Source organism: Lates calcarifer, linkage group LG2 (genome assembly GCF_001640805.2).
Source record: "Lates calcarifer isolate ASB-BC8 linkage group LG2, TLL_Latcal_v3, whole genome shotgun sequence".
NCBI classification, from domain to species: Eukaryota; Metazoa; Chordata; class Actinopteri; family Centropomidae; genus Lates; species Lates calcarifer.
In genome coordinates, this window is record NC_066834.1 from 17,732,122 (window position 1) to 17,748,696 (window position 16,575).

Sequence of the window (16,575 nt, forward strand, 5' to 3'; positions counted from 1 at the left end):
GTCTCAGCTCACCTCCATCATCGCTGAGGAAGGCCCCCTTGGGAGTAGAGGGCACTGACGATCCCCAGACGCTGATTGGTTTCGGGTAGCCTCTGTCAGCTGAGCGCGACTGCTCATTGAAACGCCAGTACCTGCAGACGGAGCAGCGGAGGAGATCTCTGTTACTGTTTATTAACTGTCTAAACAAGAGCATGGTGGGGGCCTAAACAGTGCGTATATAACAGTACAGTTTCCACAGAGCTTTAAAATTTGTTAAAGTGTAAATCAAGGCAGCCTCCAGGGTAATTACTTTCCCTGGTCTATTTCATAAATACGTTTCCTTTGTATTTGTATTATTTCTGTTTTGCAGCAGTCCAAAGTGTGTTCAATGTGGGTATGTTGTCCACAGAACTTTCTAATTTGTTAACAAAGAGCTTTAAAAATCCAGCTATTCCTCTTGTATAGCTTAATAGGGCGCAGGGCAATGCTAGAATTAAATTAATAACATAAATTATTCTTGTTATCTCAGTAATAAAGACAATAAACTCCTGGTGAAGAGAAACAAAACCTTAACATTGTTTAACCATTATCATTAAAACTTACTTTCTGTACCAATTTGGTAGCACCATAATAAAATAGAAGATATACAATATATTTGTAGAAATACATGTGAACATTCCATGAGTGTGGTTAACAACTGGTATTGCTAACAATGGCTAGCAATGACAATAGTTAGTCTGGGATACATTTGAATCGGTTCATGTTCATGGCTTAACGTTTCTTTTTTTCTTTAACAGTTAAATTTGGACGTTGTTTTAAAAACGTCCTGTAGTGTTTGTAGTAAAATCTAATGTTAACAACTGAGGCTTTCTTCAGGGTTGAGATCAAATTCAACCTTTAAAAAGCTGCAAGACTTTCAAAACTAAACTACTGATACACTTAAGACACATAACAAACCAATATATTAGGTAACAGATGGATTAGAACCGGTTCATGTGATGCTGAAACGTTGTAGGATATGTTACCAGTCTCCTTGAAAGAAGTAAGTGTAGCCCGATGGCTCCCACCAGATGGCTGTGTCTATTCGGTCATAGGGAATGTCTTGTCCATAATCAACCAGCTCCTGTGGATAGCCTGGTTCCAGGTTAGCCTCCCTGAAAAGCCAGAATCTGTTTCCTGAGAAGAGGAGAGGAGAGGAGAAGAAAATTGCTTAATAATCCTGTTTGATGCATACATTGGGACATTTGCTATCCACTCCCACTCATAACTCTTATGGACTCAATATTAACACAGAGTTACACACTGGTCAAAACACACACTCACAGGAACAGATGTAAACACACATTCAACACACTGGCAGGCACAGTCATGCTTGTGTACACATACTTAATTTGCTGGCACAGAATATGTTGAATAATTGAAATTGAATGAGGAATAAAAAGCGGACAATAAGAACAATATGAGAAACCAAATCCAGCATTTACACACACTTGTAAATTATATGAATGTAATAATGATTTGTTGGCAGGCAATCAAAAAACACAGCAAAAGCGAGCACAACATCATTGACTAAGGAGTTTGGTTTTGCCTTGTAATTATCCATTAGGAACGGGTTGTCTCATGTCAGGCTGAGGCAGATTTCTCGCTGAAGGGAAGGTTTTATTGTTTTTCACTGTGTCAGACAGGGGTACTCTATTCCTCCTGGCACCATTACATCTCTCCTCTTGGCTTCAGTCCGCCTTTCCCTCTCAAGTTCTCCCCCACCCACCCATCCATCCATCCACCCACCTCGAGCCCCTTGCTCCTCGTTTAAAATGAAAGCTCTACACTCAGCATCTGGAGAGAACAAGAGGTTGACGCAATGCTTCCCGGGGTTCCTGTGGTGCACAGCCCTGATGTAAAATCCCATGACTTATTCCATGACTTTCCACCACTACGCCAGAGTGCTTCAGTGACCTAAAGATTCAATTGCTTCCTGCTATGCAACTGTTGTTTTTCTGAAGGGATAAACATTGTGGTTTCTATCACCAGTTGAGCTTGTTTGGGATAAAAACAGCTGTGTTGCAAAAACCTCTGGGTAATACAACAGCTGTGTAGGAAAAGTGGATGAATACATTTTTAAACGTTACTGTACTAAGGATTTTGTAAATTTCTCTTTTGTCCACTTACTTTCAAATCTGGACTACACCCTTCCACATATTCTTATTAAATATATTTAATTAGCATAAAACACAAAGGCACTAGCTAATATGACACAAAGGAATTCTACAGGTGTACAAATACCTCATTTGCTGCTTGTTACGAAAAGAGGTTCTTGAGTCATTTAGAGACTTCACCGACTGTCTGACTGACTACTTTAACTTCAGACATCAGTAGTCCATGATAACAGGGTAACTTCATTAGAGTTGTCCACTTGGGTGCAGTCCATGGGAAAAAGACCACACTGCTGTTACTTCCATCAAAGGCGACAGCGTATTCTCACAGGATTAACTATTTCATAACTTGCCACGTTTTAACTATAACAGATGAATTGAATGTAAATCAAATTAACTCATAATTAGGTTTTAACCTTACATGAAATACACTGTTTACTTATTTATTGCTAACTTATTTATTACATGAGATCACACAGATAGTGCCTGTTATCCTCACTGTTATGAGGATGTTGTATAATTATTTATTTTATATGATACACTACATCACCTCTGTTTATATTTGTGCATAATTCATTTTTTATCGAAGCATGCTGGTTTTCACCAGAGAGGACTGTGGACGTAGACCAGATGGTCTGTTTGTGATCTGTAGGCACCTGCTAGCTAGAGCTAGTTTGCCTTGCTAGCTGGCCCTAAATATTTTTTTCTTTATCACATTTTCAAATTAAATTTAAGAATATGTCTTGAGTCAGCCAACATGCATGAAGTAGATAATATTGTCAAGGTATAAAATGTACAAACTTGACACCTGACATCTAAATTCTGGCTTTGTCACTCCCCATAAGGACACACCAAGCTCACCACAGCAGGGAGTGGGGAGTGATGACTAGAATTTCTGTGATAGCTGTGTGTTTTGTTGTTCACTCACATTAAAACTGATCGATGTGAAATGTATTCTAGGATATCTGTCTATCACCACCAAATCACACAAGTACTACACCTACTACACCTACTACATCAAAACAAACTACACCCTTAAGAAAAGGAACACTTCTGCTTGGCTAAATATGCAAAGCCTTGGCTGTGACTTATGATTTTTCACAAGTCCACAAGAACACTGACAAAAATTCAGATTAAGAGAGGCCTGCTGTTATCATGATGACAGAAACTCAACATGTTGGAGATCTGATCCAGTCAATTTAAAGGCCTTATTAACAGATATCCCACTGCTGTGGTCTCCTTTTCTCCTGTGCTCCCAGGTCTTAGAGCCCTTTGTTTTTTTTCTTCTCCTCCTCTTCCTTTCTTTTGGTTTTTTCTTTGTCTTAATGGCCTGCAGCCAAGTGTCATACTGAGAGACTTGCCAATGACATCATCCCCCTCATCATCAACAGCTGCCCCAAAGCCTGTGGCTACATTAAAGGCTGAGTTCTTTCTTTTTCGCTCAACAACTTTATCCACCATTGTAAAAGACAAGCTGCTCTCAGTGACTCGCAGTATAAATAATGAGCTGTGCTAGAGGAGATTTATGCTCTGCATGTAGAATACATTATGTACTGCTGCTTTCTTTAGCAAGCAGGGGTATGTACTGTATCTCTACAACATTATCTGCACAAGATGAAATAAGCTCCACAATCTGTTTTAATGTTAAAATATGATACCACTAAGACATGGTGGGTTGATATGACCGTGCAACAATATAACTCTATTTAAGGTTGTTAAGAAGAAACCAGATGGTGGATGTTTTTTTTTAATGCAGGAGTATATTTATGTATAGGGTATACTTATCTCCCATATGCTCAAGATACAAACCCTGCACCGTTAGAAAAACTGCCATATCTTATCTATAGAGATGAAAAGAAAGAATGTTTTTTATCTTAAAGCACTGATGCTGCTACATGTGTAAGACAGACTGGCTGAATGATAAAACCAGGGAGTTGTGATACCACGGCATCCAATGAACCCAACTATGACTGTGTTTTGGCACGGCAGAATAAACAGTGCTGTTTCACTAGAAACTGAATCCAAACACTGGTGTTGTTTGTCATTGTTGCTACTTAAGCATTGCAGTGCTGTAGTACAAAGTTTGTGTATTACTTTCCTGCATGCTGTAAGGTAGCTAGTACCCTAATTTCAAAACTGGGCATAGTCTCAGAGGCTGTTGTTTCTACTGGAGGTCTGTCATGCTCTCAAAGTGACCGCTAATAATACCAGAAAAAGATTATTTAGAACAGGCCCAGGCCTGTTTTTACAGCAACAATAACCAGAAACAATCACTAGTAGATGGTTTGTTCATTCCCTAAAGGAGTGAAGAGATTGATGTTTGCTAACAAGGGAAGAAAAGTGCATATGAAGAGATGAATCTGTCAGCTGGTTTGATGATCTTCCAAAATGAGTGGCCCCTTTTACAAAAAGTCTCATGCCATCCACCCATCATGTTCAAAAGCAAGCTCATGAAACTAATGAAAAACTGTTTGTGTGATTTTAAAATATTTTATAATTGAGTTCATTGAATAAAAAAGTAGTTTATATGTTAGATCTTGGGTTATTTTATGTTATATCAATCAAAAAATTGCATGTTTTGTTCATCTGACAATAAGTGTGTGGGGGATTTTTGTATTGTTAAGTGACTCATTTAAGTTACCGCGTATCGTGTTTGAAAATTAAGATTCCTTCTGTGTTCATTGTTTTTGAGGTTTTTACCAGAAACCAATTTATTTTGTGGAAGTTTCAACCGCTCCAAAACAAATGATAGAAGACTGGAAACTGACTGGAAACTGAATAAAGTAGTGCCATCGTAAAAACCTGTGTTTTTCTGGTGCTCTTCAGTGGACACAGGGTGTCAGTAAGGGGCTTATGGCTGAGCTGCTGCTAACATAAGTGTAGCTTGTTCCTACATGCTCAGCTTGTTTTTATTATAGGATTCCTTCAGTGTTCATCGTTCATTAGGTTTTTACAGGGAGTCGAATTATCCACAGAGGTCTACTCCAAAACAAACGCACAAAGTAATTAAAATCTATTAAATAAAACTGAATAAAGCAGTTTAATATTACAAATCAGTGTTTCTCTGTGACACTGTTTTTCTCAGCTTGTTTCTCTGATTATTTAAGAACCAGATGTCTGATGACAAAATTCCTTCATCTGGTTTAAGATCATAGTTTAAACGTTATTTTACAGTGTGACAGTGACAGTGATGTGACTTGTAACAGTAAGAACGTAGCAGGCTGAAAATATTACAATGTCCGGCCACCTGGCCTGCAGCCTGCGCTTACAGAAAACCCTGCAGTAATGAGTGATAAATAACAATCACATTATTTGAGCTTTACCATTGGGCCTGTAAAGCGCACAATTATACATACTTAAAGAGAAGATTATCGGCAGCGCTGTTTTGTTTATGACTGGATACTGTTAGCATGGATGAGGACGTCAGCATATTGTTTTGGTGTTCGGAGTTGTGTAGGAGCATGTGAATATTTGCTGCTTACCTTTAAAGAAGACGAACCTGCCGTCATGTCTTTCATAGGCAGCATCTATGTCTCCGGGCAGACCCCTCCAGAAGTGACCGATGGGCATGGGGTAGTTATCCAGAACCCTGTTCCTACGCACCCTCCAGAACCAGCGGCCCTAAGGAGACAAAATCGAGAGGTGCGTTTGAGACTGCTTCATTTCTTATTGACGGTTAAACACATCTCATTCTAAGCAGACTTAAAAAGCATTCCTGCTCACACAAGAGGAGAAGCTGCTGTAAGAAAGGAATTCTTGAGTCACTTTTCATTAGTCATTTTCATTAACAGGTTTTGTCACTCTAAGGTCAGCTAGCACTGTTGTAATGCTTGTTGGTCATTATACCAAGCAAACTGAGCTCTGCAGGGTAAGTAGACCAGAACGTACAATAAACTAACAATAGCGGAACAGTAGCAGGCTAATAATAGTCAGTCACTGCTCTGGTGGCTTTATTATATCCCCATATCCCACTCTCTCTGTTGATCACAGCCTGCTACAAATAACAGTTATAGAGAACTGTTAGAGTGATTTTGTTGTCAAGTCAGCATCACAATAGCATATTTTAACCCTAGCACAGAAAGTGCTTGTGAACATTCATATCTACTGTATATGTGGTGCACAGAGGCCAGCAGACAGATTTACACCAGAAGCCCTCAGACTCATTCGTAAGTGGTGAGTCAGTAGCCCTGCTTGTCCTGGATAATGTAACGGTAAAATGCTCTGTGCTGCTTCTTTCTGGCAAGCACACCTAGTTTTGTCCTTCACGCAGGACAACACTGGCAGACAGGACGGCGCGGCACTGTATGGAATGGAACAGAATGGAGATGGACTGGCAAGAGCTGAGAGAAACAGAACAGGGCCAAACCGAACAGACTGCAGGCTCTTCGATTTGTGTGGGCTGACAGCTCCTTTGCGTTGACCAGATTAAGACTGAATTGACCATATTAGTCCTCAGCAGAACAGACCTCAGTGAGGGAGTGTCAATACAGAAAGCAGCTCAATGTGCTCTGCTGCCTGTCTGCATGTCCAGCTCTCTGGTGAGAATAAATAGTAGAAGTGAATAAAAGAAAGGAGCAATTTCCCTCCAGAGTGACAGCCCCTTTGTTCTTTTAATGGAAAGGACTCGGTGGAAAAGAGAGAGTGGTGCTGATGTGCTATAGATTACTCCCACTCACTCAATTTTGCCTATGCAGAGTAGTAGTGGAGAAATATAATGTCTACCATTAGATACTACAGTTTGTGAACAGTGGAGGCATGTCTTCCAAACTGGTACAAGGACTGTGAAGAGTATGTTGGAAACAGTCACTGCTAGCTGATAAAATTTTGAGACAATGATATCTGAAGTGAGTCTGTCACTTGTCAGTTTTTTGTCCTCTCTGACACACACTCTGACCACGACACTATCAAGTGATAGAAGAAACAAAAGAGCAAACAAGGCTGCCACATTTCCAGCCATTGTCTTGTCTCTCTTCTCTGTTTTGATCAACATTCATGTCACTGTACACGTGCTGATGCATAAGAGTCTGCAGTGATGCTTATACTGCTAATATCTAGCAGGTATAATATTAGCTATGTTTTTACAATTTCAGTTTGGCATGATAGCATTCTGGCATTTGCTAATTAACATTTAATACAAGTTACAGCTGAGGCTGATGGGAGTGTTATTAGTTTTACGGGTACTTGTCATAAACAAAAGTATTGGACACAATTTTGACCTGATTATGATACTAGGTGAAATCTCACCAGATTTTTGAACCAAATTTAAGGGCAATCTTTCCAATAGCTGTTGCTAAAACAAAAATGTAAAACTGCAGAGGAAAAGTCAGGGGATCACCAAAGTTATTATGATTCATTCTCTGGGGGATGACAAATGTCTCTAGAGGGCAAACTAGTAAGAAACAAAACAGACCAGCATGGAGCAACACTGGCAGCATGGCTAAAAAATGAATAAATAAAGCAATGAATGTTTAAGCATTCTGAACTTGCAATTAACTTTCTAGCTCAGCTGCAAGTGGTAGATAAAGAAAAATATAGAAAAATGTAAATAAGTGACTACAAACTACAAACCTGTCACAGATGATACATTTTCTATTCAACACTTGGTAGATGATTGTTCCTAATATATTTTTTCACATAGTACATGACAACAAAATTATATTAACAAAATTGGTCTGATCACTTTAAGTATATTAATTGCTTCTGGTCAGTTTAAGAACCACTGGTAGGCAAGGGAAAAGTTTATTTTGGATACTGATTAATGCTGTCCAGACCAGCTTCACCACTGTGGATGAAACCCAAGAACACAGACATTACTGGCTGAGATGAAATTTAAGAGCATAGATATAACTGTCTGACCATGTGCAGCACATGTCCAGGCAGCTGGATGCCAAGTTTTATAACTACTGGTCAGTGTCAGACACACTTCCAGTCCAAGATAAGAAGATAAGAGATATTCATAGACTGATCTCTGTGTGTTTGGAGGGACAGGACTCTCATAGAGCAGGTCTTTGAAACCATGCTGTTTGATTTAAACCAACCTAAATATTCTACTGTATAACGGTAATAATGCAAACAAAAAGGCCCACCCAGTGATGTATTACAACAGTTGTCATAATCAGCTTTGCAGAAACAAAAAATAGCTTTGTACTTCACCCATGGTAAAGGCATGTCAAAAGGTTTCTGGGATCCATCTCAAAGTGTGGTTGATAGTTTGACACTGCAGTTCACTGTCAAAATTTCAGATATCATTTTGTCAACATTAGTCTTGTTTTTCATTGCAGTGGAATGCATGGCCTCTAAATATATATGACAATGAAAATAAACTAGAAATAAATCTGAAAAACCTGAAGTAAATCTTTTCCTCCTTTACAATAAACCCTGGGTGCTCTCTGCCCAGCTCTCTCTAATATCTGCAAACCTCTTCAGCATTCAGCACTGCCAACATTCCAACACCTCCTTTGACCTCTCCCACTGAAAGACATCATTACTTATCTTTATAGAGCTGCTCTATGTATAGATTGTCACTGAACTAATCCTGAAGGGAATAAAATACAATGGGAAAAAAATTCAGCCCTCATTTGCTGTTGAAATTTCAGTTAATTCAACTGGGAATGACCACAACCACAAATTTCCTGTATCATCAACCCTGACTAGAAACCACTACCTCCATGTTTGGTGAAAACACATGTCAGATGTATAATAATAAATGACCACAGGGCTGGGCTGCATAAAGTCAAAGAACCTTAAATATCAGATGAATAATAAAAGCCAGCTTCCAGTAACTGCAGCCAACCGCAAAAAGAGTTTTCTAAGACATATCTCTTAAAGGTAAAAACCTTGTGAATGGCTCATTGCTGCTTCAGCCCATTTGTATATTCCACAGGCTCTTTAAGACAAACACCTGAAAACACCCCACCCTTTTAACAGTGTTCCATCTCATAAAATACACTGGTCCTGTTGGTTTACAATCCACAAGGACCTGATTGAAAACAGACTTCTTGTTGGCTGAGCACACGCCATTTGTCTTAAACTGATTCTCCAGAAAAGAATAACTAATTTATTGACACAGTTAACTTGTCAGAACAGCTCCTCTGCTGGAAGCTGACTGAAGGACAACCAAAGACATTTTTTAAATGCTCATTACTTCAGATCAAGATCAAGCTGGTAGTTATAAATGCCCCTAGTCCCCAACCTTTACCTTAAAAACAAACATCTCTCCTCGGAGCATGGCAACTGTATCAAAGTTTCCTTCACAGATATTGGGTCCATAGTGATCTGGTCTTTCAGTGGTCCTGGGGCGGTCAGGATGTCGAGGAGGTGTTTGAGGTGGCCTAGGTTCTGGGCGACGGGGTGTCACAGTGGGCAGGGCCTGGGTGGGACCACTGTCTGGTTGACCTATAGGGAAAAATGAACACCATGGGTTAAACCTATTTTACCACATTATGAATGGTGACAAGACCACACTATAGAATCAAACTGAAAAGTGCCTAATTAAAATGAATTTTAAAAATGCTCATGAGTGTGGTTAGTATCAACTTTAAGAGTCAAAACTGCTTATTTTGAGAGTATGAACTGAAGATTGACACCACTCTCATTCATCTCTTCAATTCAGACAGATTTAGCCAGGACACAATTAGCTTAGCTTAGCTTAGCAACATGGAAGTATGTTGGAAACATGAGAAAACAGCAAATCTCTATTCGAAGCTTGAAAAAAATCTGTTCACACGTATCCCTAAAATTTAAAGCTGTCATTTAAGCTCATACCATAGATCTGTTGTATGCCTCGTCGGTCATCCTCAGGCAGCTGGAAGTTCTCGGTCTCCATCCATTGGTAAAAAGGAGCCATGATGGCCAGTGGGTTGTTGGAGTGCTCTAAACCCAGGGCGTGACCCAGTTCGTGGACTGCTACAAGGAAGAGGTCATTACCTGTAGAGCAAAGATACAAGTCAGGGGTGGGAAGAAAGTCAGAAAATATACATTTTTATACTTAATCATTTAAGAAGATCATCTGGGTTTGCACAGAAGGAGAGAGAGAGAATACAAGACCCTCTGCATTCATGCACATGTCTTATGAAAACACATACAGGAATCCATATGCTGCAAGCTACATAAAGAAGAAAGTCCCTCATACTAGTGCTGGACAGGACCTCCCAAGGGCCCATAATGTGCCAAGCAAACATTCCCTACACCATTACACCACCACCATCAGTCTGGACTTGTTGACATAAGGCAGGATGGGTCCATGGATTCATGCGGTTGATGCCAAATTCTGATACTATCATCTCTGTGCCTCAGCTGAAATCAATCCATCAGACAAGGCTACATTTTTTCAGTCTTCAACTGTCCAGTTTTGGTGAGCCTGTTCCCCACAGCAGCCTCAGATTTCTGGTCTTGGCTGAAAGGAGTGGAACCTGAGATGGTCCTCTGCTGTTGTAGCCCATCTGCCTCAAGGCTCAATATGTTGTGCATTCTGAGACGCTTTTCTGCCTGCTACAGTTCTAAAGAAGAAGGTTATCTGAGTTACCACAGCCTTTCTATCCTTTCCATCCACAAAACTGCTGTTCACTAGATGTTTTTTACACCATTCTGAAAAAACTCTAGAGACTGCTGTATGTGAAAATCACAGATTAGCACTTTCGGAAATACTGAAATCTGGTACCAGCAATCATGCAACAATCTAAGTCACTTCCCAATTCTGATGTTTGATGTGAAAATGATCTCCAACAAGTCCTCCAATTCATACAACCATATTGGTTGTTTGTTCCTACACTTAAATATGACTAAGAAGACCATTTCCTACAGTACCGCTCCTACTGGCAACGGGACGGATTGCACTGTGGTTAACATTACTGAACATCACTGGTTTTTGTTTGGTTAAGTTTAGGCATAAAAAGTACCAGGTTAGTCCTGTGTTTGTTTGACCCCTACGTCCACCCTAACTACCTCTTGTTATGGAATTTTTTTTGCTGTGTATACTACATGTACTAAATAGAGGTAATAATTACTGCAGCCACTAGATGTTGCTTAAAAAGATGTTACTGAGGGTCGTAATAAGATGCTTGCACAAACAACATATATGGTTGTTTTTTTTATAGTAGGACAGTCTCAAAAATTTTAATTATATGATTATCTATATGATTTTATATATGTTGCACTGCTGCCACATGATTGACTGATTGAGCATTTACATAACTAAGCAGAAGGGAGTACAGGTGTTCCTAATAAAGTGCTCGGTGAGTGTATATCAATTTAGTTATGCAAGATAATGCCTGTTGATTGTTCTCTCCCGGTTGTGATGTCAGTACAAATCTCCACAATCTGAGAAATGAATCACAAAAGGCACGCTAATGATAGCTGATATGAATCAGCATACATTTCTAACATTTCTAACCAGTCAAGGGCTGCTGTTGTCCACTGTCACTCCAACAGTTACACCCTGACAAGGCCACAACACAGCTGTGCCACACTGACCACTGCCTCAACTTCCTCTGTACACAAAAGCCTTCTTACAGATTTTTTTTGAGAAGTAAAGCCAAAGAAAATGTGGTTTAGAATTGACTAACATATTCCTATATGGTCGTGTCTGAAGTGAAGCCAGCACGCAGCTGGGTACTTCCCGTTAGTCAATAGCTCTTTGTTGCCCGGCCCTGCTCTATGTGAACTTTGAACTTGTGAGCTGTTTTGTCTGGCCCGATGGCTCGTGCTGATTGGTCAGATCTGTGCTAGTGACATCATGCTGTTGGGGGATTGGGACTTGGTGTATCACTGATGCCTGGATGCTCTGGATGCCTGTCCTTGTGCATCTCCTAATTTCCTCTTTGCAGGACACAAACAGGGATACACACAGTTCATCTCCCCCACCATCTATAATTCCAGAGTCACATGAATGTCCTCATGGCATGCTACACTGCAGCTAACACTCAGGAAGAGAAAACAGCAGAGGGCAAGATAGAGCACTGCAGATAGCCAAGGATGAATAAAGGGAATGAGAGAGAGCACTGACAGCAGATAAAGAGGCCTTTGTGAGGTAACAGTGACAACGATTCAGTTTGACGGAGAAAACCTTGAGTAAACTTCAAACGTCTTAGTAAAGTCAGAAGTTCAGCCAACGCATCTAATTCTGACAACTCCACACACACATTTTGTCATTCAAGTCCTATTTCACTTGTTTACCACGTATCACACCTTTTTCATCAGCAACTAAGGGGACTCCCAGTGCAAAAACAAAAAAACAAACAAAAAACACACACACTCTCTAAAGCAGCACCCTGACAACCAGAATGCACTCTCCAAGTTTGCTTTGCCTTTTGCCAGTAACTTACTCACATTAGTCTCATCTGAGCACAAAGAGCCACAAAGGCTTCTGATCTTTTACCGCTACTGGCCTACAGGGTGTCATTTGTGTGAGGTGTGTTTGAGTGTGTGTGTCAGTAAGTTGTTTGGATAAAGTGTAAAAGCAGTTTTTGTTAGACCATCTGTGCCAGAAAGGCTGATTTATCACACTTGGCATCACAAGGTTTACACCAAAATTTTTTTAGCTCAATAGAATTGTTACTCAGAATCAAATGAAACTGAGGTCAGGGAAAGGGAAAGAAAAGACTACGCCTGCAAGGACTGAATGGGATAGATTTGTGCTTAACTGTCAAATCCCATAATATAAATTTTTTATGAGCAACTATTGATCGTAAAGTGAAAGTCTGCTTTTGTTTGACCCCATCCAAAAGGAGGTCAGAGGTCAAAGCTGATTCTGTTTCATGCTCCAGGACAGGGCAGATGAAGATTAGGTCTGACCACGTCTCTCTTCTTACTCCATACAATTCTAATCTTCATGTGAGAATTTGTCTGGACGGAGACTTGAACAGCGGTAGATCTGGAGGAATGTCCCTGTAATATTCCAATTCTGAATCATGGTGTGTTCCAGTTGTATTTTGAGGTTGAAATTTCTGAGTTCCTAGTCAGAACTTTCAACTGATTTCCAGCTCGGAAAGTTAGAGAAACCGCACCAACTCCGACATAACAATTCAAAATGGCTGCTACTCACATCAATAGCTGTGCACACATTTTACTAATTGTGCTAGTTTTTCTGTTTGTAGCAGTTCAGTCTTATTTGTTTCACAGTCATACACATAGTACTGTTCAGTTTTTATCCATGGACATGTTGCTACGTTGTTTGTGCAAAATACCACACAGAGCATTGTTATCAACCGATATTGCTATTAATGGCTAGCAATGACAATGGCTAGTCTGAGATACATTTGAAATATCATGGCTTAATGTTCCTTTTTTTCTCAAACCGTTAACAGCGTTTTAAGAACGTTCTGAAGTGTTTGCATTAAAATCTAATGTTAACAACAAAAGTTGTTTATACTTTGAAAGAGCAACTATAAAGGCTCTGTGAGCGTCCATGTTTTTCCAGCTTCTAAACTGGAACACTGTTAACTGACGCCACTCATAGTTTTAACTTCTGACCTCGAATGTAAATGGAGCGCAGCATCAGCATCGAAGACTATTAGGGCTGCAATGAATGATAATTTTTGATAAACTTGAACAACAAAATTTGAATTTCAAATTCAAAAGATAATGGTTACATGTCAACAATAATGTATCTGGATGGCAGTAAAAATGCCTAAATAAATAAAGACTACATCTGTTAAAAGTTCAGCTAACTAGACATGTGTCTAACTGAAGTCGGACAAGATTGTAATTTGGTTGTACTTTGCTTTTAAGCTGTGTAAATAGGGTGTGGCAACAAAGAGACCAGTCTACAGATCTCCCTGAGTGGAACACACTCCCACTTACTGTGGGATTCCTCTGTCCCTGTGATCTGTCCTGCAACACATCCCACACAGAGCTGATCACACACACACACACACTTGTTTATACATGCACACACACACAAAGCTTAGCTGTCTGTGTCTGGTGTGTTTATGTAGATAACAGGGCAGGAAAGCCCATTGTCACAAAAAATCCCCTTCTGGTCAACAGGGTTAATGGGTGCACAGTAGAAAGAGGAACTCTAATGACTTCTCAAAGATTCTTAAAAATGTTTTCTTAATCCTCAATTCTGCATAGGATTAATTTAGTGCTAGAAGTAAGAGTTGTAATTGGGTTTAGGGTTCATCTTAAAAGTGGGATGAAATTAGGTTAAGGCGACGATTTTAGCAAACTGTAATCCTCGCAGAGGTACAAATATCTCTCATGTATGTATGTGTGTGTGTGTTTGTCTGTGGGTGTACCTGGCACAGATTGTACAGATGGAGTTCATTGATTAGTGTATGTCAGTCCAAGTTCTCAGCAACATAACTGAGACCTATAAGGAGGTGGTATAGGGGCAAATACTGTGTGATGTCACCATATGTTGACTTTCAAGGTTTAAAGAAATAAATGGAGTGGCAGAGCCTGACAAATGAGAGATGATGGAGTAAGCTGAACCATGACAACTCTAGTTAGGTGTGAAGGAAAGTGATGGGGACAGCTGTTAACAATCTATTATATACGGTAGATCCATTACAACCTATACAAAATGATATGACTTTAGTGCTGAAAACTGATCATCATCTGTACGCCTACAGAAATGATCAAGGACCTAATCCTCCATTTCCACCTGAAAGTCTAGCAAACGACTCCCTTGTGGTATCCGAGCTCTCGAGGAAAAGCTCCATAACACAACAAGCTGGTTGTAGTTAAGTAAAATCACCACTGTCCCTAAAATCCTGACAGCCACCATTCACCTTGTACGTTCTGGTTTCCTATGGTCCATGGTTCATCGGAATCAAAGTGTGTGTCTCCACCCATTCCAGGTCCGGGGAAGTAGGCGTGAGCTAGGAAGCCCCCCTCTCCATCGAAAGGCGAGCTGTCTCCGTGAAAACCTGAAGCGAAGAAGATCATGATGTCTGGCTCCTTGCGGCGTCCATATTTGATCTCCTGGTAGGGGATTTCATCAAAGGTCAATGGGGTGACCCTCTCCCAGACTTTAAAGGCCTGCCGGATGGCCTCGTACGAGTTATACTCTCCAATCTTGGGAGTGTAGTTCTGGATACTATGGAAACAAAGAGGGGAAGAGGGGAAAAAAATCTCACAAGGGGCATATCCCTTCCTTCATTTGTAAGCAGGTAGGAAAACTATCGTGTCAATTGTGATACAACAAAATCAACAAAGGCACATAAAAGCAGAATTAATTCAAATCTCAACTCAGACACATTTTTAAGATGAATTTTGCAATAGTCACCTACAACAAAGTAAGACTGTGCATGTATGGTGCATTGGTGGCAGGTTAGATGATCTTTACAAACAGAATGCCTTTGTCTTACCTGTAAGTGAGATGGCTCTTGTTCCATTTATGTCCAGTGAGAGCATAGCGTTTCCGCCGCACGTTGGTTTTGATCTGGCCTCCAAACTTGTCAGGCACACCACAGCGGGGTCTCTTCATGGCGCTGAAGGAGTTGAAAGAAGTCAGGAACAGGCAAGAGGTATGTGCATGTGTGTTGAAAGGAAGAAGTACCCAAGAGAAGAGATAAAGGGGAGTATGATGTTAAAACCCTGACTCTCTTCTCTTGATGCCTGTGTTCATTTTTGTTGTTTAATTCAAAGTGTGCTTGTGAGCTGCCTAATGCAGCCACGCTACTGAGTGGTTTAAAATACCACTGACGATTTGACCAACAAATACTCAAATGTCCATATTCTGAAATTCTAGGCCAAATCTTCCCACTAAAAACATTTCTGGCATTTGCCAAACTTTAAAATACTGGTTTAATTAATGTTTGGGATCCAAAATTTGCAGGACAGTGTTTTGGAGGATGGAACCAATAAGCCCTGCTGACCTGATGGTTTGAGGGTCCATCTGTCCAGTGACTTCCAGGCCGTAGAACCGCTGCATATCACTGATGGCATTGGACAAGATCTGAGCTGATCGCATGGTGGACATCTGTCTGCTGGCCTGGGGCAGGTAACCGTACATCCTCAGCCATGACTGGAGACGCACAGGAAGAAAAACATAAAGGAGACTGTTACAAACTAATTATGCTTACTTTACTGTTATTGACAGCAATGACGAAATACTTTTTACAAAATTAAGAATGAATGTGAATAAGGACACAGAAATTATGGAAACAGCAACAGCTGTTTTATAAGGATACGGGGGACCCCTAAGTTTGTCTTCCCTCAGCTTCAATGTCTGTAACATGATGGCATGACAGAGATTTGTCTTGATACTCAGGCTTTGGGAAGCCTGGAGGGTAGGGGGTTAATGACATGAGGGAGAAACCGTGATACTTGACCCAATCACAGATGACGCAAAGTCTATCCCACCTGTTTTGCAGAAACTTTATATTGCACGCACACATCCACACACAGGCGAGCACTTGCATATTGGGTAGTCTGAGATACCAGATACTTGGTGGTGCAGGGAATGTAAAAGGGTGTGTGTCTGAGTGTGCTCGCGTGT

General features: G+C 40.3%; 1 protein-coding gene and 1 long non-coding RNA gene across 2 annotated transcripts in view; one reads left to right on the forward strand and one right to left on the reverse strand.

The window, feature by feature from the left end:
- Positions 1-15,055, forward strand: part of LOC108897715 (uncharacterized) — a 36,218-nt gene extending 21,163 nt beyond the window's left edge. The window contains exons 2-3 of the long non-coding RNA XR_001963344.2: positions 5,653-5,774; positions 14,933-15,055. This is a non-coding gene — a long non-coding RNA (uncharacterized LOC108897715). The remainder of the gene's footprint in view (positions 1-5,652; positions 5,775-14,932) is intronic.
- Positions 1-16,575, reverse strand: part of mmp15b (matrix metallopeptidase 15b) — a 30,108-nt gene that overhangs the window by 6,779 nt on the left and 6,754 nt on the right. Inside the window, exons 2-9 of the mRNA XM_018697458.2 lie at positions 15,953-16,101; positions 15,443-15,565; positions 14,864-15,171; positions 9,897-10,058; positions 9,331-9,527; positions 5,615-5,753; positions 1,005-1,155; positions 13-131 (exon numbers count right to left, since the gene is read on the reverse strand). Coding sequence (XP_018552974.1) covers positions 13-131; positions 1,005-1,155; positions 5,615-5,753; positions 9,331-9,527; positions 9,897-10,058; positions 14,864-15,171; positions 15,443-15,565; positions 15,953-16,101 — 1,348 coding nt within the window. The remainder of the gene's footprint in view (positions 1-12; positions 132-1,004; positions 1,156-5,614; positions 5,754-9,330; positions 9,528-9,896; positions 10,059-14,863; positions 15,172-15,442; positions 15,566-15,952; positions 16,102-16,575) is intronic.